We start from the raw sequence: 22419 nt of genomic DNA, 5'->3' as shown, positions 1-22419 counted from the left end.
GAATGAAACACCACTGTTGTTTAAGCCCTACACATTCTGTCACGCGGGACTAGGTGGGCGAAAGAACCAGACACAGAGAGAGAGAGCCGCTTGGGAAAAATATTCCTTTTTTACTCTTAACCAAAACTGAATAAGCCCGAACATCCAGGGCGCAGAGAAACACTTGCCAACAACCCAAAATACACACACGTAACAAAAAAACAATCCCGCACAAAACAAGGGCGGGTCAAACTCCTAATTATAGGGAAGCTCATTACGAAACAAAAACAACAGGTGCAACTAATAAGACAAAACAAACAGACAAACGAAAAAGGGATCGGTGGCGGCTAGTAGGACGGTGACGACGACCGCCGAGCACCGCCCGAACAGGCAGGGGAGTCAACTTCGGCGGAAGTCGTGACACATTCTCACTAAATGCCAACACAACAGCCCATACAACACAAGCCTGGCATTATGGATGCCTGGTTGATGAGGGTAACAACTTTACAGAACATTCAGATAGATAGAAATATATTCTATAGGTAGAAATATATTGTATAGATCAGAATGACTCAGTTATATCGAGAAGAGTATTAAAATGTCAGGTGGACTCTGATACAAATATTTCTTCCTTTTTTGGAACATGTACACTGCCGTTCAAAAGTTTGGGGTCATTTAGAAATGTCCTTGTTTTTGTCCATTAAAATAACATCAAAATGATCAGAAACACAGTGTAGACATTGTTAATGTTGTAAATGACCATTGTTGCTGGAAACGGCACATTTTGTATGGAATATCTATATAGGCGTACAGAGGCCATTATCAGCAACCATCACTCCTGTGTTCCAATGGCACATTGTGTTAGCTAATCCAAGTTTATCATTTTAAAAGGCTAATTGATCATTAGAAAACCCTTTTGCAATTATGTTAGCACAGCTGAAAACTGTTGTCCTGATTAAAAAAGCAATAAAACTGGCCTTCTTTAGACTAGTTGAGTATCTGGAGCATCAGCATTTGTGGGTTCGATTACAGGCTCAAAATGGCCAGAAACAAAGACCTTTCTTCTGAAACTCGTCAGTCTATTCTTGTTCTGAGAAATTAAGGCTATTCCATGCGAGAAATTGCCAAAAAACGGAAGATCTCGTACAAAGCTGTGTACTACTCCCTTCACAGAACAGCACAAACTGGCTCTAACTAGAATAGAAAGAGTGGGAGGCCCCGGTTCACAACTGAGCAAGAGGACACGTACATTAGAGTATCTAATTTGAGAAACAGACACCTCACAAGTCCTCAACTGGCAGCTTCATTAAATAGTACCCGCAAAACACCAGTCTCAACGTCAACAGTGAAGAGGCGACTCAGGGATGCTGGCCATCTAGGCAGAGTTGCAAAGAAAAAGCCATATCTCAGACTGGCCAATAAAAAGAAAAGATTAAGATGGGCAAAAGAACACCAGCATCCCGGAGTCACCTCTTCACTGTTGAAGTTGAGACCGGTGTTTTACGGGTACTATTTAATGAAGCTGCCAGTTGAGGACTTGTGAAGTGTCTGTTTCTCAAACTAGTCACTCTAATGTACTTGTCCTCTTCTGCACCGGGGCCTAACACTTCTCTTTTTATTCTGGTTAGAGCCAGTTTGCGCTGTTCTGTGAAGGGAGAAGCACACAGCGTTGCACAAGATCTTCAGTTTCTTGGCAATTTCTCGCATGGAATAGCCTTAATTTCTCTGAGCTAGGCAAGATCGAACACGGTTGATCACAGTATGGCAGAGAGATAATAAAACATAAAAACAAAGAAAGTCAATATCTATCTCATCATTGCAGTTACTTCGTACCCTGATCAGCTCAGGGTTATCTGGAGCTTCCCCTTCAAAAGCTTAGATAAGCCCTCAAACCAGGAAGTACTAGCGTAGTCAAAATGGAGTCATTATCAAGCAGCTTGGACTTTCTAGCAAAAAATATGGTCCTGACATTAACCTTCCCTAACACTTTAGTGACCATACCCCAAAGCCTTCATCAAGGATGCATCTCAGATAGCTAACAGAGGTTCTGGTAGTCAGCACCTCACCCGCTATATCCACTCTGTCTCCAGAGGACGTACACAATTTAGGTCTGGACAGAAAAATGATTGCCTCAGTTTTACCTTTGTTTGTTGACATATTCATGCATTTGCTCATGTACAACTCTCTACAGGATCTTTGATGTAATACTGAGGATAGATACAGGCCTATAATTCCCAGGGTCAGACTTTATCTGTCACGGTCGTTAACAAGGACGGACCAAGCCGCAGCGTGATTTGAGTTCCACATCTTTATTCAAAGTGAAACTACCAAAACCATAAACAAACATAAAACGAACGTGAAAGCCGTCGTGCTAAACACACTAACACAAAAAAATACCCCACAACCCAGGTGGGAACAATGGAGAACTTAAGTATGATCCCCAATTAGAGACAACGAACATCAGCTGCCTCTAATTGGGAAACATACCAAGAGCACCAACATAGAAATGAAAAGACTAGAACACCCCCTAGTCACGCCCTGACCTACAACACCATAGAGAACCAAGGGCTCTCTATGGTCAGGGCGTGACATTATCCCCTTCTTATACAAAGGTATTGTTCAAGAGAGAGATTAGTGATATGCCTAATACAAGGGCAATTTGCTCAGCAGAATCTCTAAGAAACCTTGCAGGAATATTATCCAGGCCTGTGGCTTTGGAGCATTCAAGCTCTGCTAGCATACTGATTACTTTGGCTGTTGCTACCTTTGCAAAAGAAAAAGAGTTTGGCTGAACCCCTAACTCGACATAATACTTCTTGACTTGGTCGTTTCCATACAAACCAGAACTGGTTGGCAGCTTGCTAACCAGCTTGCTGTCAACAGAAGTAAAAAAAGAGTTGAATTAATTGGCAACCTCTGCTTTTCATATATCATCTCCCCCCTGATGTTCAGTCCAATACTGTTTAGTTTGTTTTTGGTAGTACTACTACAGCCTAGTTCCTTAAATGATTTCCAAAGCTTTTTAGGGTCATTTTTGTTCTCAATGATTTTATGAGCCAAGTAACTCTTTTGCTTCATTCATCCTGCCTTGTGCCTCATTTCTGTGACGTTTATATAGGAGAAAATCAGACTGCTCTTGAGAGTTTTTACATTTCTTAAAGGCCTTGCTTGAATAGATTCTAGAATCTCATGATTAAACTAAGGGCTAGATCTCTGCTTTACTCTGACCTGTCCAATGGGAGCCATCACATTCACCACATCAAGGAATCTAAATTCTAAGGCTTCACAGGCACTGTCTACTGTTTATGCTATCCAGCACAAGTGACCAGTCAATTTTACCCTCTCGCTTCCTAAGCATTTTCTCACATTAGGTTTTGAGTGCTCTATTTCGAACAGTGTTGTGGCACTTAAATAGTGTATATCTTTAAAAACTCTCCTTGTGCAAAATGTTTAAAAATTATATCACTGATTCCATCGAATATTACTCCTATGCAATGAACAAGCTGCACATGCTTTCCTACGACAGTGAAGTTCACATACTGCATTATCAACTTTCCCTGCCCATTCGTTCATGAACCCACAAATATGTCACTAAAATGTTTCACATTTTCAGTAAGATGTTCAAGACAAACACAAGCCACTATGGATTGAACCATACTATGGGGACATTTTTTAAATCAAAAAACGTATTATATTATACAGTGTTTTGGACAATAGTCTAACTGTTTTTCAATGTGTGTGTATAACCAAAAAGGATGAGTCATTAGTCGTAACATATAATTAAAAAACAAAGTGAGGACATTTGGTCCCATACTTCACATATTATCACAATACAGCCGCAGACTCACCTAGGTGGTGTTTACCTATAATACTGTAGTCGGATAAACCAATCCCAGACAACCTATGAGCTGCATGACACCATTCCCACCCAACCACAATGGAGAAGTGTCGTAACTAAGCATGGGTCCTGGGAACATGTGTATACTTGTATGGCTGTTACAGCATGTGAAAGAAAATAGGCAGTTTAAGGTTTAACAATGTCACAAGTCCGTTCACAATCTCTTTAGGAAGCAATAAGTACAGTGTGCATTTACCCTGCTTAAGCGTGTACATAAGGAGTACATTATTTGTTAAAACCACAACAATTGTGATAGTACATATAGTTAAATGTATACAGAAGCAATCTACAAACATATTATGTTGATTTGCATTCTTAGATTCTTTACCCATATGGATTTCATGCTTTACTTAGGTCACGGGCCTCCAGGATTACAACCTGGTTGTTTAATCTGTTTGTGACCTTTCACGGTCCTACTGCGGTCACTAGTGGTCACTTAGTAATATTTGGAACAATGGACAATGGTCTTATTTTGTGGACCAGGTATTGGAGTCATTGAAGATTAAAAGCACACAATGGCTTTGGCTTTATTTTCATTTGGTCACTTCTGTTATTATGTGCATTAGGTGACCAACATGAAGATTTCTCATTTCTGGGCTCTGTTCTAATTGGTTGCCATAGAAGATCTAACATCAATAAAAGGCTATGTTCAAATGTCAGAGGGCAACTGAGAATACTGCTTGGAGGACAGCACCTGAAGCGAAACCATTTTCACTAACTTAAGGTCTGTATTTTTGCCTTCATTTTCAAACATTGTATATGATTTGATCATTTTGTTAGCAGCAAATAATCTAGATAATGTATGGAGTACAGTAGTCCCAGTAGCTTAGCAACAGTAATCACGTTTGTGGTCTGTCTGTCAATATTCCAGATTGCAAAATGAAGCTTCTTCTTTTTGTAGCCTTCATGGCCACCATCTTCAATGTGAGTATATCACATGATCATCACACAACAATGTCCGACATCCAATGTTAGCGTTCAAAATGACTCAGCCAATCATTTTTTTTCTCTCAATGATCTCTTTTTAGGTCAATGCTGGCAAGGTAGGATGCTAGACACTAAAAACATATTTATCCTTCGCCAATCCAATGCTATTAGGTTGATGTGAAGTATTGAATGAGAGCACACTTCAGGAGAAGCTGTTGATAGAATTCAAGGTCATGTCATATCTATCTTTGCCGTTTCTCAGAAGCTGAGACTGCTGGCAGGTCTAAACGGTGGAGTTGTGTCTGGGGTTAACCCTGGACTGGTGGTGGGGGGCCTGAACCCTGGTGTCCTCAGTGGTGGCACTGGGTTGATTGGGCAGCCTATGTTTGCCCAGGTCAGTCATCAACATCTTTGTTGGCAGTTTCATTCTATTTCAAGAAATGTATTATACAGTAACTGTTCACTACAGGTGGATAAACAAACAAGTAACTGTTTTTAAACTACTTATACACCTTTTTATAAATCATTTCACATAACAGTTTATGCAAGAGACAGCCAACTGTATATTAGATGATGTGGAAGGGAAAACAATATTTTTTATCTAAGTGCTAAATAATTTGGCACGACTTTCTCCCCTCGCTCATACAGATGGTTCCAGGTGTCCCCACGTATGTCATGCAGCCCCAAGCTGTCCCCGCTAGTCCCTATGGTTTCCCAAATGTCGGGATGCAGCAGCCTCAACCGTTCCCTAACTTCCCTGGGCAGTACCAGTATCCTGGCCTACCAGCTAATGTGGTATGACTCTAAATAAATACACGTTCATACTCTTATTCTGCTACATATATTATTTTCTGTTATTTTAATGTTTTATGAGTTCTAAAAATAGGAAATACATTGTACACATTTTTGACCTGCATGTTTTTATATTGCACATTATGCGTTTGTCTTTTGGTGTTATTATAGTATTATGTGAGAAGAAACAATGGGAAAGGCTTTGCGGTCATTAAAATGTCAATTCTCCCTTAAACAGCTGCCTTACTACATGGGCGTCCCTCAAATGGCAGGAATGAATCCTCCACAACAGCAAGTCATGGTATAGTCGACTCTATGTATTCAAACTTATGCTGTGTTCATTTGATGTCGGAAACTGGGAAACGCTGACATTTCAAATTTGCTAACCTAGGCGGAAGAGTTGGAATGTGAGTTTCCTACTTGGGAGGTATCAGAATTAATCAATAGGAAGCTCTACGCAAATAACTGATGTTAATTTTAACTCGGAGGTCCCCAGTTTCCGACGTGACGTGAACACGACATGATCACCAGAGGGCGAGAGTGTATTACATACCGGGAAAATACACGAATAAATGTTTTTTGAACATTTTGAGCATTCCATAATTTACAATTTATAATAAATGTATAATAATAACTCTTCCTTCTGGTTAGGGAGTCCAAGGTGCAGGTGGGATTCCCACGATGCAGCAGCCACAGCAGGGTCCTCCACAAGCAGAGCCAGTGAGAAGATTCAAGGTACAGTAATGGTCACTGACTGTACAGTACATGTGCCTCATGGTCAATAGTGTATCTCAACATGTAATTAACTCTGTGTGAGGAAATGAATCTAGCTAATGTGCGTATGTTCATACGATTTTCACCTTTAGCGCTTTCTGATGAGGAGGGCTCACACCATGAAACCTGATTTGGACATTCAGGTACAGAATGATGCACATTTAATCTGATACAGACAGTAGTTATGAATTGCTTAATTACTGCTTATGAATGTGTTATGAATGTGTTATGAACTTATAAACGATAAGATAGCTCCTGTTATCAGAAGGGTTTTACTGATTTGTATTTATACTTGTTGGCTATCCTTTCTCATTCAGATTTCAACTGAGACGACCACAACTCCCTCCCCAACTACTTGTTTAGACAATATTCAAGTTTAGAGTGGACAAATTGGAGTGGAACAAGGTCTACATCAAAATACAAACAGTCTGCTTACATTTGTGGTACTGTGCAATATCCCATTATTGAAAAAAATGATAAGCAAGAACTATCTCGGGTCATTTATTTACAGGTGTCTGCTCTAGAACATGGACACGGGAATTTCACCAAATTGTCCACAGCGCTTTAAGTTAATCACATCAGATACCATAGCAGTTAAGAGCTTTCGGCCATTAACCCGAATGGTTGCTGGTTCGAATCCCTGAGCCAACTAGGTGAAAAATCGGTCGATGTGCCCTTGAGCAAGACATTTAACCCTAATTGCTCCTGTTAATCACTCTGGATAAGAGCATCTGCTAAATGACAACATATACTGTCTTCTAACATTGTATGCATGCAGATGTTATTTGACTTATGTAAGTTATTATTTACAATGACGGCATAGGAACAGTGGGTTTATTGCCTTGTTCAGGGGTAGAACGATAGATTTTTTAACCTTATCAGCTCAGGGATTCGATCTAGCAACCTTTCGGTTACTGGCCCAACACTCTAACCACTAGGCTACCTGCCTCTGTCCATGTATCTTTGTTAAAATGTCAATAAACATGACTATTAACCTTCATAAAAGTTGTTTGGTTTGAAATGGTTTTCCACTGCATGAAGGGGGTTGATTTTTGTCTCTTCCATGTTTATCATGCAAATGTATGGCATGTTGCCCCGATTTCTAGAATCTAATTTTGGCCTATATTGTCATCTAGTGGCAGAATTAAATGAATTGTAAAATATTATAAGCCCAGTTTACCGGACTCAGATTAAGTTTACTCCATAAGAAGCACTTTCAATGGAGAATCTCCACTGAGCATGCCTTTTAGTCCAGGACTAGGTTGAATTTCTGTCCAGGAAACCAGACATTTAAGAATTTCTGAGGACCTGAGAAAGTGCAGAAACTGTTGGTGAAGAAGTACATAGACAGGCTACAAATGACTGCAGGGCTCTACGAAGAACAGACGCAGAGCCATGAAAAAGTGACTAAGGGCGCAGTTGAAATCGGGGAGGAGGCACAATTTTGGGGGGTTCTTGCAATGGAATCATATTGAATTCTGCTTATATCACGCTATACCACAATAAACATAAAGTCCAAATGCTAAGACTCCGAGACCATTGATTGAGTGCTTTTGAAGTGACAGGTTGGTGCAAAATCTGTAGCCTATCCCCACTGCACTGTATCAGCACAATGGACAGCGCCCTACACACTAAAGCAATGACACTTTGGTAATGAATATAGGCTACAAGATAGAGAGGGTCATTCACCTATAACAAACAACCTATGTGAATTCAGCTGTACACACAGCTGTCTTACCAAGATAATTCACCCAAATGCTGAAAGTAGTAGCCTTGTTATTCATGCATGCAAACAAAAATACTTAATAACAGTTTGGCTTAGAATACCGACACAACTGCGAATACAAACAAACGAATGTGAATAGAACAAAACAGTGGTACCAAGTAGGCCTAGTAGACAAAATATCAGATCGATAAAGGCATGACCCAATCTATATTTAGGCTAGTTACATTAACAATAACCAAACACAGTAAACAAAAGGCGAATGGAGATCCGAATAACCAAAATATAGACTACTGTCACGACTTCCGCCATTTGTGCCTCTCCTTGTTCGGGCGGTGTTCGGTGGTCGTCGTTACCGGCTTGCTAGCTGCCATCGATCCACGTTTCTTTTTCCATTTGTTACGTCTTGATTGTACACACCTGGTTCCCATTACGTTATTATTATTTCCCTATTTAACCCTTTGGTTCTCATTAGGTTTTGTGCGTGATTGTTCCTGGTTTTGTGTTAGTCTTTTGTGTTAGGGCTTGTTATTTCCTGCGTGGATTTATTGGCTGATTATTTTTGGCGGATAATTTTTCCAGAGTAAAGTACGTTATTTTACTCAGTTCTGTGTCCTGTCCTGCACCTGATTCCGTCCTCACCTCTGCATAACTGACACATGACAGCTACAACCTACTACAGTGAGAAGCAGCCATGCAGCGCTGTCTTGCCCAGAAAAAAGGCTTCAGACATGGAAAATCATGCAACTCATGTGTACAGCAACACGTGATATGGCACAATACTCTTCTGCGGATTCAATTCGACCCAACGTAATCAATTACGCAATGCCAGCCTACCATAAACATGTTTCCAATACGCGCAGTTCCATTTACAACCACGAAAACCATAATAGAATGTATCTATTTTTATGATGATTCGGCAGTAACCCAGTATTCCAGAAACTCTTCCTATGAACCAGATGCTATTTAATTAAAGTTTTTGGACGGAACCTGCGGCTAGGGTTGTATTCTAGATTAACCTGGGCTGGCTCCTCTGTTCCAAGATTGTCAGGAACAGTCGGAGGTGGAGGGGGCTGTGGAGCCAATATCCTGGCAGTGCTTGTGGAAGGGTGGGTAGGCTCTGCCTGCGAAGCTAGCTGGAGATTGGCGGCATCAACGCAGCTGGGCTTGATGGCGGCCTCGGTGGTTTGATGCTGCAGCTGCTGCTCATCACCCTCCTTCTTCTTTTGGCTTTGTTTGGGTACTCTGGCTGTGGCTCATTAGCTGGTTCAAGCAAGCCCCCCCACACACACACATCCCATGCTCTCTGTTCATTCTGCTGACACAGAACAGTGGAGATACAGATTTTGCACCAACCTGTCACTTAATCATTTGAACTTTTTTTAAAATATTTTTATATAGGGACATAGAACTAAAACTGAGGGGGCACAAGTTTCAACTGAGGGGCCTTAGCCCCCTTTTGCTCCCTCGTGGAACTGGGCCTGATGAAGAACAAGGGCAAGCGTTCCACTGTAGATGGCACTTCTCACACTTCCTCAATCTCTTTTAGAGGTTGGTTTTATCCTAACCAAATGATGAAGGTTAGGATCTAAAACCAGCAGCCCTCCTGTTGCCAGTTCAGTAACCACTGGGATTTGAACCAGCAAACCTATAATACCTTATTTACAGGACACAGTCAACACTGAAAATGTCAATCAAAATACTTCCATTTACACATATCAACCCCACACCAGTCCATAGACTAATCATCTGTCTGAAAACTCTTCACCACCTGCAGCAAACTCTCTTGCAATGACACATTATAATCACAGGTCTCTATGAAAGGTTTACAAAAAATGCAGACTCATAGTCATCATAGGCAATGAGTTCAATGGTCTTTTGGCTAGTATAGGGAAAGTGATGTATGATAGGAGATGATGTATATATTGTGAACATACTGTAGGGGCAGAATACCCATTGAAATAATGGGAGAAGGGTTGGCTGTTATCCACCTAGTGTGTGTCACATACTGTAGAGTCAACATATCAGACAACAACATTAGAATTGGAGTATGACACCCCTGATAGATAATGTCCAGCCATGAGATTCATTTTGACTTATGTTCAGTCCATAATGATACAGCTGCATATACTTGCACCGTAACTGTCTGAGTCTGAGAGTGATGTCATCTCAAAGAGCCTGTGCGTCATATTGACCGTAGTCTGTGTGTGTCTGGCACACGACGGCTCAAATGGGAAGCTAGAGATAGTTTAAAAGTAGGAGAGACACAGTAGGCTGCACAGAGATATAAAGAACACACAGGGGAAAAAAGGAAGACGGACTGAAGCTGGCGTTCTCTGATAAGGTAACACCGTCATGGACTATCACTTGCTTTTGTGTCAACAAAAACAGTTAAATACAAGTATGTATCACATACAATATGCTCAAGGTGGTAACATGTATTGAAATGTCAGATATAAATAACATTTGTTCTGTCTTCATTGTAGGATATCATGAAGCTGCAGACTGTATCTGTTTTGGTCTGCCTTTTTGGTGCTAGCCTTTCACTTCCTGTGAGTTTCACACGTTACTTGAATATTCCTTCATTTATAGCACTACGCTTCAAAACGAATCATAACAATCTGTTTTTGTTGCATTTTTAAAGTTATACCAACAGCAAATTGGAATCCTCGCAAGTAACAGCAATGAGGTACATTGAATTGTCCCATTATGTTTTTGTCTGCAACTCTTGACATTGCATTTGTAGTTCAGGATTTTTCCTTTTAAATGGATGTTTAGTAAAATACAATGCAATGTGGAGTAATGTTTGTTAGAAACATTTTCTGACTGCTCACCCATCCTTTACAGATCCTGCGATTCAATGGACTCACCCTGACAGGTGGAGGCTTTGGGCAAACACAAATGCAGGTACTGAACCAATCCAATCGAACTCAATCGAGATAGAAATCATTAGCCATGATAATGCTAAAGACATACTGTAGAACAAAAATATTGATATCATTAGCTACATTTGCATAGTTAAAAATGGTCTCCAGTAATGTATTTCAGGAGCAGCTTCCATTCCCACTATACCTTGAACTACACACATTTTCAGCTTTGGCACATCAGCTGAATTGTTCATTCCATTGCTCATCACCACTTGAACAACTTCGGTCAGCAAAGCTTTGATCTAATGATCTTAGATCAGAGACAGATTTTTTTACCCAACCTTGTTTGCTCAGGCTTCTCCGTTCATGCCCCAGTACGTGATCCAGCAGCAGCCTGAACTGGGTCTCCCCCAGATGGTGAACTTTAACCCCCAGGTGGGAGGCCCTTTCGGCCCCCAGATGATGTTCCCTACACAGGGGAACCAGCTGCCCCCCGTGCTGTACACCAATGCCCAACAGGAGCAGCCTGGGGCCCCCCAGGACCCCAACAACCACAATATCCCAAATAACCCCCAGCAACCTCAAAACCCTGCACAGGTAGATCAGTCAGTTAGTCTATGTATGTTTTTACACAAATTCATTGAAATACCAATGTTTTCGATGGATACCAATGACAAAAGGCTTCCCAGCTTTTATTAATGAATACACATGTTTTTTTCCTGAAGTCAGTTTGTCTGTTTTTATACAAATTCTATGTAATTCAATGAAATACCATGTGTCAGGTCATTTCCAGTATTGATTGAAGTTGTATTTCTTTTATATTTTCCTGAAGGGGATTCCCCAGTTTCCTCAGTACTACCCATCCTTTTCATTTCCCCAGCAACCAAGAATGCAGGTACAGTGGAGTTTCACTCTTTCAATGTGATTTGTTCCTCAATGTGCATCTGGTATTCACTGTAAGAGATGATATACACTCTTTATTCAGATTAAAGGATCACTTTACCCCTCATTTTGTGTCGTATTGTGTTAATTAGTCCACTGTTGGTATGGTCCCCACAAATTGGGCATGTAACCAGTAAAATTTTCAAGACAAAGCACTAAAAAGCTAAATGTGTGATCATGAGTTTTACATAACATGATGCGAAACATATCATCATCACACTTTTTGATCGTTTACGACTCTTAACTTTCACAAGTGTATCTCCCTAGGGCTACCCCTACTACATGTCTTATGGTTACCCCAACTACCCCCAGCCTAACCAGAACAACCAGGTGAACGGGCAGAACCAGCAGAACTTGGAGAAGACCCCTCAGAAACCACAGCTCCCACTACAGGTGAGGAGTGGTCATTACATGGGTGTGCTCTCCCTTCCCCTGATACTGGCCTGCTACACTAGATGCGTGACTTTTGCAGAGTGTAAGAGGCTCCTATTCATTTCAATGAACCTATGTATAACCGGGCACGGCTCCAGGAGAATAAAAAAGTTGAATGTGGCAATTTGAAGTGTGGTGAAATATTCTCAACAGAAAGGAAAGAGACAATGAACCGATAGTATATCGTCATGTCATGATTTTAGTTTAATTTTAAACAAACAATCATTTTATAGGCCAGACAGAGTATCTTGATTATTATTATTTTCCCTTTTAAAATTGCAACAGGCTGCCCAACCTCAGGCACCAGGAAAGGTAAGTCATCTCTTACTACTGTGTCTGAATCATATACGGATAACATTAATGTGGCCTCTATGTGAGGGCTGCTGATGTAGACTGTGCTGTATGATATCCAACTGTATTTTTGTGTTGATAGACATGGCCTAAAAGATTCCAGACAGAGGCTGCCAACCCTCCACCAGATCACCGTGGGGACACAGTTGACCCTGGCATAGATGAGGTATGACCTCTACTTCTTATACTATGACTATAACAATACTAACATAATATATTATAGTATGTATACATTGTATATATAGATTTTTAACATGTGATATGAAACATATATTGTTCTTTTATCATGTCATCATGCTAAACATTTTTTACAGGGTCGTCCCAACTTCTCACTCCTGTTTGAGCCATAGAATTGTATGTGGGGGCAAGGAAAATTGAGGTAGGGTAACATTAGGGCCATTTCCAGGTTTTTAATATGGGAAGGAGACATATTTTCAACTGAACATCTGAAATGTATTCATATCAGGAATATACTGTACTTCCATTTACGTGTTTCTTTTTTTGTTTAATCTTTAGGGATCGGCACATCAATCCCAGATTCCTACTCCTATATTTAAGATCTGATTTCAGTTACAATATGATACATTTTCTATTGTCAAATAAATCCATTATCAAGCAAAATCACAGTTGTCAATTGTACTTTGTATGCACACGAAAACAAGAGCTCTTAGGTGGACGTTTTAATGAATGTTATGTAGCAATTGATTGAGAAGGTGTCCAATTATATCACAGAAGTAACCTCCACCAACACCTGCCATGTACTGTATAGATATAAAGAGGATCTAGAGAGGTTACACATAATTTGCCACTGGTGTGCTCTTGAGCCAAAAGGGGTTCCCTGAATAGCCAGAAATATCATCCTGAAATGACCTCACTGCATACCCACAAGTAAAATCATATATTGTTAGCCTAAAACTAAGGCTTGTGTGGTTTCATGAGTTAAGAAATTGATTGGTATTTAGGAAAAATATTAGCAACTAAAAAATTCATAGTTCATCTTTAAAGTTTAATGTACTCCAGAAAGATATGTAAATGTGTCATCTCAATCCAATCAACGATTCCAATCCAGATGCAAGCCTTGGGCTTCTTCTCCCTGTAAACAGGGAAGAGGTAGTCAGGAACGGATAAAGAAATAGATGATGCATTGCAAAGAAACGGCGAGCCAAAGTGCTTGACAATTCAGGATAGCCTCACCTGCCATACACCTTGTATCCGCCATATTATTTTCCTTCCTCCTCCCGAGTCTCTGTCTCCTCAGCCTGCAGATATATCAGTCATAACATGGTTCAAGTAGGAAATATATTAGTGTACTGTAAGAATACAGATTACAACTCATCATATTAGGAAGAATATAGCAATGTTATTACTAATTTCTTACCTTCATGAATGATGGGAGCTTTGGGTATAGGTTGAAGGATTAAAATAATACATGTTTTAGATGGTATTGTGATTTCTTTGATTGAAAAATAAGCAATATTGTTACATTTGACAATATTTATTCATGACGACACGAAAGCTGAAAGGGAAAATTAAAATCTGAATTAGATACTTACAAGTGCTGTTATCCCATATTCAAATTAGTTTTTTGTCTGCAGGGTAAAGAACAGATAAACATTAAAACATTTGTAAATGTAATTATAAAAACGCTCACAAAATGTTTTCTGTTAACATTGTGATATTTTGATCATGTTAAATCATAAATGTATACATACTGTAGCTGAGGGGTTGTAGATGAGCTTCAGGTAAGGCTGGAATTGAGACAAATAACATTTTTGTTTGTTATTTCTCTAATTTTAAAATCAACTTGTTTTCTGTTTATCCAGCATTGTAAACATATAACAAATATTTTCACCTCTTAAGGATCCGCCCCTTTTTTTTTTTTTTTTTGTCTAAAATGACATACCCAAATCCAACTGCCTGTAGCTCAGGCCCTGAAGCAAGGATATGCATATTCTTGGTACCATTTGAAAGGAAACACTTTACAGTTTTTGGAAATGTGAAAGGAATGTAGGAGAATAAACACAGTAGATCTGGTAAAAGATAATACAAAGAAAAAAACAACCATTCTTTTGTATTTTTTTTGTACCATCATCATTTAAATGGAAAAGAAAAACCATAATGTATATTATTCCAGCCCAGGTGCAATTTTGATTTTGGCCACCAGATGGGAGCAGTGTATGTGCAAAGTTTTAGACTGATCCAATGAACCATTGCATTTCTGTCAAAATGTTGTATCAAGACTGCCCAAATGTGCCTAATTTGTTTATTAATAACTTTTCATGTTCAAAATTATGCACTCTCCTCAAACAATATCACGGTATTCTTTCACTGTAATAGCTACTGTAAATTGGACAGTGCAGTTAGATTAACAAGAATTTAAGCTTTCTGCCAATATCAGATATGTCTATGTCCTGGGAAATTTTCTTGTTACTTACAACCTAATACCAATCGCATTAGCCTACGTTAGCACAACCATCCCGTGGACGGGACACCAATCCCGAAGAAGGTTCATAAGACACTTACCTGAAAACCAGATGAGTATGGGTATCCAAACTATCAAAACCAGGGACACATAAAAAATATTGACTGCTTTTCAAGTTCTTTCAAGAAATTCACACTTAACCAAAATATAGTAGAATTTGATTTAAAACACAATATCTTTGTCACACCCTGGCCTTAGTTATCTTTGTTTTCATTATTATTTTAGTTAGGTCAGGGTGTGACATGGGGAAGAATGTGTTTTGGTTTGTCTAGGGGTTTGTAGGTTTAATGGGGCAATGTCTTGTCTAGGTGTTTGTATGTCGATGGCTGCCTGGATTGGTTCTCAATTAGAGACAGCTGTGGTTTATTGTCTCTAATTGGGAGCCATATTTAAGGCAGCCATGGGCATCATGTGTTTGTGGGTAATTATCTATGTTGAACGTTTTGTGGCTTGTCTGTACACTTACGTTATTTAGCTTCACGGTCGTTTGTTGTTTTTGTTAGTTTGTGTATAGTGTTCGTTTTCGTGGTTTTCTCTCTTCCACAATAAAGAGATGTATTTTGCACACGCTGCGCCTTGGTCCAATCTCTCTCAAGAAGACGATCGTGACAATCTTTTCATACCCCTAATTCTTGAGGTCGTTTACCTCCATTCTGTAAAACATATTACAGCCACTTTAGATTCCAGTTCTCATCTGTAATATACAGTACAATGGCATACTTCCTGCTATTTTGCCTACAATACTTCAGAGTAATAGAATTAAGCTAAAATGGAAAGTGAGACCAGGCTAGTCCATACCATTGGTGGGGGTGTTCTTCTTCCTCCCTGATAGTAAAGAAAATACAGTCTTGTTTTTTACAAAATTCAATTATGCAGTACTCCAGCCATCAAAATACAAAAAAAATTAAAATAAAATTGTATGAATTCCTTACCTTTGGCAGCAGGAAAATGTTCTCACCCTACAAGGGAAAACATATTTGCCACATGAACAGATATAGAAGACATAGACAAAGATACTGTGACTTAACACATTGATATCATGATAACAATGCAATAGCCTGATTTCATCTTAGATCATTCAGGTAAATTCATTATTTACCTCTTTCAGGGGCAGACCGCTAGTATTCTGGGAAAGAAAAAAAGCAGTTTGTTTCAATATGAGTTTCAGCAATATTGGCTTTCATGTAAATACATTTCGTTTTCGATAGTAAAAACATCATCTTACCTGTAAAGTCACATTGTCAGCCTGTAAAAGAATCATAACATGAAAACTAATATTATTTCTAATTTTTCAATAATTTCTGAATTAATCAACAAGGAATAACGAATTAACATAATATGTAATTATCCATGTCTGTATTCTCAAAGCGATGTTCTTCATGACATACATTAATTACCAATGACCAAAGAACTGTACCTGAAAGAAGGGGATGAATTCTCTGTTGCCCTAAAACATGAAAAAATGGACATAAGTACATTTTGTCTACATTAAACTTTATGCCGGGTTATGACATAACCAGGATCTTTTAACGACCTACCACCATCTCAGGTTGCAATGGTCTTCCTCCAAAGAAGGTGTCATCAAATGGGGGCCGTCCACCTGCTCCAGATGGAACAGCTGAGGGGCGAAGGGGGTTCCTGTCAGGCTGGGGTGATAAAGAGACACAACACCCTTCATTATCAAAGCTAATTAGTTCTGTAGTCTCCTAGCCCGTGTCCCATAACTCTTAACGAAGAAAGACAGACAGGGATAAGTTGGCTAAAACACTAACAAACTGAACCGCCAGGCCAGTACTTTCCAATATGGTCTGACATAAAAGTAAATATTTTCTTACCCTTGCATCAAGGTTTCTCATGTTGGGTCTCCATCCTCCTGGGGGCCCTGCAGGTCTACCCCATCGGCCCTCTGGCCCGCGAGGGGGGCCCTGGCCAGGGTGCGGTCCAGGTCCACTGGGAGGATACCCAAAGTCAGAACCCTGTAGAGAGAGAGAGAAACATCAAAGTCTAGTTCTACAATCAGGTAAGCATCTAAAGTGGGATCGGTGATTGTATTCATAGCAGGTTGAATGGAGGTTGCCATTACACCGGCAGGGGATGATGATCCTCTGTCTCCTCTCATGGTTCCCTGGTTCCACCATGGACCTTCATCCTCTCCCTTGACCAGCAGCGAGCATCATATTTTAGATTTTCAATTGACGGAGGATCCCTGACAGCTTTTATATTTGTATCCTTTATTTATTCAGGAGATCACATTGAGATTATACATTTCTTTTCCGAAATGAGACATGAGTATATCATGGCAATAGAAATATCACAAAAACAACATATGAGAAGTAAAAACATCCTAAAAAGCAATACATTACAACAATAAGAAAAAAAATATTCTATTTGAAAATAGAATTTAAAATAACCAGACAGTACATGCCCTTTTATAACCCCGATCAAGGTGGTCGGGGGGTCCTCCAGACTCGGGTGTCCCCCCGTTCGATCCTCCAAATTGGGGGGTTTCCCCGTTAGGCCCACCCATTAGTTGCCGAGTGTCCCCACTTCCTGGGCCTCCAGAGGGTCTGTTTGGGTACCAAGGGGGCATTTGATCCTGGTTGGGCTGCACAAAATAAATGTTGTCATGTAAAAAGTACTTTAACATGACTATTAGTGGATACAATGAATTCGTAGTTTGGGAATATCACATTTGTTAATCAAATTTAGCCATCATACCCATCCTGGGCTGCCAGTTTGACGCATATTCCATCCTTGCCACATAGGTCCTCCACCGATTGTTCTAGAGTTCTCTCCTCCTCCACCTATTGGCTGGTCCCCAAATGGAGGGCGGGAACCATCCTGCATCCAGGGATCTCTACCTTTGAGCTCGACAAAGTAAAGGAAAATAATAATATGAGCTTCAGATATTACCATAAAGTAAGAAATCAAATCTATCAAATCTAGAATGGTCTGTTTTTCTCTATATCTTGATTGACTTCGATTAGGTCTCTTGGATCTCTCGGAAGTCTCTTTGATCTTTTTCTCTTACTCTCGTAGGGTGTCTGTCTGGACTTTGTAGGGGTCCGCCAAAGGTGGGAAATCGAGTGTCTCCCTGTTGCCATTGTCTCCATGGGTCAGCCCGGGGAAAGTAAATCACAATTTAATAATGTACATGATCTGCCGTGCTGAAAATGAATAAACTGAATGCATTGCACCCATATATATTTTGACAGATCATTCTCCATTCTCTATTGACTATTTACTCACATGTGCAGACACAGCGGAGAGAAGTAAAACGACAGCACAGAGGTACTCCATTGCTTCCCATGAGCCTCTAAGACAATAATTCGTATTTAAACACTGAAAACACAACGTTGTTTAACACTGATATTGTTAACACTGAAACAACGTTGTGTAACAGTGACGTTATTTCACAACGAAAGCACAAAGTTGTCCAACGCTGATGTTGCTTACAACTGTAAACACAAAGTTGTTTTACACTGAAAACACTTTACTGAAAACACCAAGTCGTTTTTGCCACCAGATTGCTTGAAAACAACCTGTCTATTCTAAACCCTTCACCTCGCCAGTCTCTTTGTGCTCTAACCTTCTACGGACACTTATATTAGACATGCAGTGTTGTGCAATCTCTATACAGTTTGAGAAAACACGGCTTCTGACTAACGCTTTGATGTGTGCAATAGGGCAATTATCACGCAGGCTTTGCTAATGGTTATTTCATTGACATTGAGTCCCACAATGGCAGTTTGCCAACAGAAAGAGCAGTCTGACAGTAGCTCATATAAGTGTACTTAAATTGTATTATGTACACTGAACCAAAAATATGAACGCAACATGCAACAAGCTGAAAGCAGCCTTTGCCAGGCATGGCATTGTAGAGACTTTAATATCTGACAATGGGCCCTGTTACAAATCAAATTAGTTTGAATCCTTCACAAAAGCATGGGAGCTCACACATGTCACCACAAGCCCACATTACCCTCAAAGTAATGGCCTTGCTGAAAAATCTGTGCAGATTGCTAAATCACTCATGGATAAAGCAAAAGCAGACAAGAGACCCCTACCTCAGTCTCCTTGAATACCGCAACACTCCAGTTGACAACTTCAAATCACCAGCCCAGCTGTTGATGAGCCGCAGACTTCGCTCAATCCTTCCCAGCACCAACCAGCAGCTACAACCTGAGGTCGTCAGCTACAAGGAAATGCATGGAAAACCTGCACAGAGACAACTACAACAAAAGCGATACTACGACAGGTCAGCTAGACCACTGCCACCATTGATTGACGGAGAGTCAGTTAGAATCCAAGAGCATGGCCTCTGGAAGCCAGCAGTCGTCATCCAGCCAGCTGACACTGAACGTTCATATCATGTCCGCACCACAGAAGGAGCAGTGTACCGCCGCAATCGTCGTCACCTACTGAACACAAAAGAACAACACACTGATGAGATGAACTGTTCCCCTGAAAGAGAACGTGATGGACTAAACACACACACAGCACAACATACAGCATACTTACCTGCAACACCACAAGAACTGTTGACTGACACAGAAGCATGCTCAGCATCATATCGCACAAGGTCAGGAAGAGAGGTCAAGCCCAGAGCTGTCCTAGACCTGTGAAATGTCAAAGGGTGTAGGCGGATCGCTGCCCTAAAAGAGTTCCAGACTGTACACTTGTTATTGAAAGTTCACTTGAAATGCTTTGGTATTGTATTTGTTTGAAATGTTAAGATGTATTTCTACTGTGAAAGCTGAGTTGCTGAGAACCCCTTGTTCGAAAAGTAACAGTATGTTGGATCATTGTTTCAGAGTCTATGTTGATTCAGTTGGTGTAGTATGCAATATAAATGGTTACTTACCTTGAGTTCAAACTGCAGAGCATGTTTTCAAAAGAAATGCTTAGAATATGTAAACATTTTTCTTTTGTTTTAAAAGGAGGATGTAATATTCATATGTGTAAACCGACTGAATTATAATTGGATGCATTTTACCGCCATATCATACTGTGCTATAATTGGTTAAGACCACCCAAATGGTTAGGTCATGGTCAGTTTGATCCTGGTTGGCGATACGTGAACATGCCAGTTATACCTAGCTAATAAAGAGCTACGTTAAGAAATATCCTGTAGTCCTGCATTTTATTATTTTGTACAAAGTGTGCAAAACAAGACAGGGGGGAGGCAATGTACCGCTTGCTGTGCTGTAGCAGAGAGAACAGTCTATGACTAGGGTGGCTGGTCTTTAGGGCCTTCCTCTGACACCGCCTGAAAGCGGCAGCTCTACCCTTTAGCTCAGTGTGGTTGTTGCCTGTAATCCAATGGTTTCTGGTTGGGGTACTGTATGTACGTACGGTCAATGTGGGGACTACGTCATCGATACACTTATTGATGAAGCCAGTGACTGATGTGGTGTACTCCTCAATGCCATCAGAAGAATCCCGGAACATATTCCAGTCTGTCCTAGCAAAACAGTCCTGTAGTTTAGCATCTGCATCATCTGACCACTTCTTTATTGACCGAGTCACTGGTGCTTCCTGCTTTAGTTTTTGCTTGTAAGCAGGAATCGGGACGATAGAATTATGGTCAGATTTGCCCAATGGAGGGCGAGGGAGAGTAAAGGTGGTCTAGAGTTTTTTTTCCTCTGGTTGCACATTTAACGTGCTGGTAGAAATGAGGTAAAACGGATTTAAATTTCGCTGCATTAAAGTCCCCCGGCCACTAGGTGCGCCGCCTCTGGATGATCATTTTCTTGTTTGCTTATGGCCTTATACAGCTCAAATTCAATGGTCAAACATTAAAATCATTCAATGGTTGAAATCAATGAAAGCTTTGACATAATATAGTATAATGTTACTCCACTGCTTATTTTACTGGGTTGCTTATGACGAGCAAGTAAAGTAAGTCACTGGGTTATAATTACTGTACCTGGATACAGTACAATATATATTCATAATAGGACAAGGAAAATATTGCAACAAGGCAAGATTAAAAACATATTTCTGTTTCAGTCTGTACATGGACACTGAAGTGTGGCAAGTGGCCCATGTGAGTATTGCTGTAATCGCTCAATTAAGACACAGATTCACAGTCGGTGTCTTCATCAAGTTAACACTCGTTCTGCACTTGTTCTTGAAGGAGGTGCTTGGTTATACTGAGAGTATGATTGTTCTACTTTCAGGAGATTTACTCTCAAAGTTACCAGCACGTTGACAAAGAAACATAGAGACAAATAAAAGATAGATTTAAAGAAAAATCTAATCAAAGGGTCCAACATGTCTGTTCCACCACAGGTAAGTGGCAGTCTAACTATGCAGCCGATACTATACTTGAGCACTAAATCAATACATTACTGTGTGATGAATAGGAATTGAAGGAATTTCAATTCCAAGGCATGAGGGACACAATGTGGTTAAAGGTATTACCTCACCTGTTGTGTGTGTGTGTGTGTGTGTGAGTTCGTACATACTTGTGTGTGAAGACTTTTTGACAGAGAATGACCCTGTGTCATCTATTCGTTATTTATTAATTCAGAGCCCATTACAATGGATTAAGCATATTATGCCAGAGTAATAATATTGAGACAGTGATATTGGGAACCCATTTGTGTGACAATCCAGACACAGTATTAACCCTCAACAAAAGGCCAATATTGATTAATGAGTCTGATATGTAGATAATCATTGTTTTCATTGCTAATCGACGTATTTATGTAGAGGTTGCCATGCGACAAACGACATCCGAAATGAGGCAAGAGTGGAACACAACGATTAATAATGAAGACATGCCTGTTCTATTGCTAATGGAATTCCCCTTAAGTACCTGTTTCGAGGAGTCAAGGTAAAGTCAACCGGTCTAGGGCACTGCATCTCAGTGCATGAGGCATCACAGACATGCTGGTTCGAATCCAGGCTGTTTTACAACCAGCTGTGATTGGGAGTCCCATAGGGCAGTGCACAACTGGCCCATGTCGTCTGGGTTTGGCCGGTGTAGGCTGTCATTGTAAATACAGTTAGTGAATTCACCTTATGATAGCTATGTGGGACAACCAGTATGTCATAGTATGTACATTTTTCCTCAGTAAAGTAGCAATGAGCAAAGTCAGAGTTAGCAAGGGGGGAAAAAAGTTAAGTGCCAGTGTTAGTTCACGAAAGGCTTTTTTTTAAATGTCAAACTGAAATGATTTATGAAAATATAAAGAATACAGAATATAAAAACTTACATCAAAAGTATATGGTTATATGTTAACAA

At 40.1% G+C, this 22419-nt stretch overlaps 2 protein-coding genes and 1 long non-coding RNA gene across 5 annotated transcripts; 2 read left to right on the top strand and 1 right to left on the bottom strand.

Moving 5' to 3' along the window:
* The first annotated feature begins 4832 nt into the window (after positions 1-4832).
* LOC129841279 (uncharacterized) lies at positions 4833-7341 on the top strand. Its single transcript, XM_055909474.1, has 7 exons — positions 4833-4920; positions 5067-5198; positions 5453-5599; positions 5835-5897; positions 6248-6331; positions 6463-6513; positions 6688-7341. The coding sequence occupies exons 2-7, from the start codon at positions 5187-5189 to the stop codon at positions 6748-6750; spliced, it is 420 nt and encodes a 139-aa protein (XP_055765449.1). The 5' UTR covers positions 4833-4920; positions 5067-5186; the 3' UTR covers positions 6751-7341.
* Positions 7342-10217: 2876 nt separating this feature from the next.
* Positions 10218-13306, top strand: LOC129841277 (uncharacterized). 2 transcript variants are annotated; one of them, XM_055909472.1, is made up of 11 exons: positions 10219-10437; positions 10580-10645; positions 10738-10782; positions 10941-11000; positions 11315-11557; positions 11793-11855; positions 12170-12295; positions 12620-12646; positions 12768-12851; positions 13000-13064; positions 13202-13306. In XM_055909472.1, exons 2-10 carry the CDS (start codon positions 10586-10588, stop codon positions 13033-13035), a joined length of 744 nt encoding a protein of 247 aa, XP_055765447.1. In that variant the 5' UTR covers positions 10219-10437; positions 10580-10585; the 3' UTR covers positions 13036-13064; positions 13202-13306. The 2 variants fall into 2 exon arrangements, with proteins under 2 accessions (XP_055765448.1, XP_055765447.1); XM_055909473.1 differs by having other exon boundaries at positions 10218-10437; positions 13000-13306.
* LOC129841278 (uncharacterized) lies at positions 12514-15787 on the bottom strand. Of its 2 annotated transcripts, XR_008757300.1 has the most exons (6): positions 15634-15787; positions 14398-15238; positions 14239-14274; positions 14064-14081; positions 13880-13944; positions 13671-13778 (listed from the first exon to the last, which is right to left on the bottom strand). It is a non-coding gene; the product is annotated as an uncharacterized LOC129841278 (long non-coding RNA). The 2 variants fall into 2 exon arrangements; XR_008757299.1 differs by having other exon boundaries at positions 12514-13778; positions 14398-15787.
* Between the last annotated feature and the right edge of the window lie 6632 nt (positions 15788-22419).

Source organism: Salvelinus fontinalis, chromosome 42, assembly GCF_029448725.1.
Source record: "Salvelinus fontinalis isolate EN_2023a chromosome 42, ASM2944872v1, whole genome shotgun sequence".
Taxonomy (NCBI): Eukaryota; Metazoa; Chordata; class Actinopteri; order Salmoniformes; family Salmonidae; genus Salvelinus; species Salvelinus fontinalis.
Note: the sequence above shows the minus strand (reverse complement) of the source record. Positions and strands in the feature narration are given on the sequence as shown.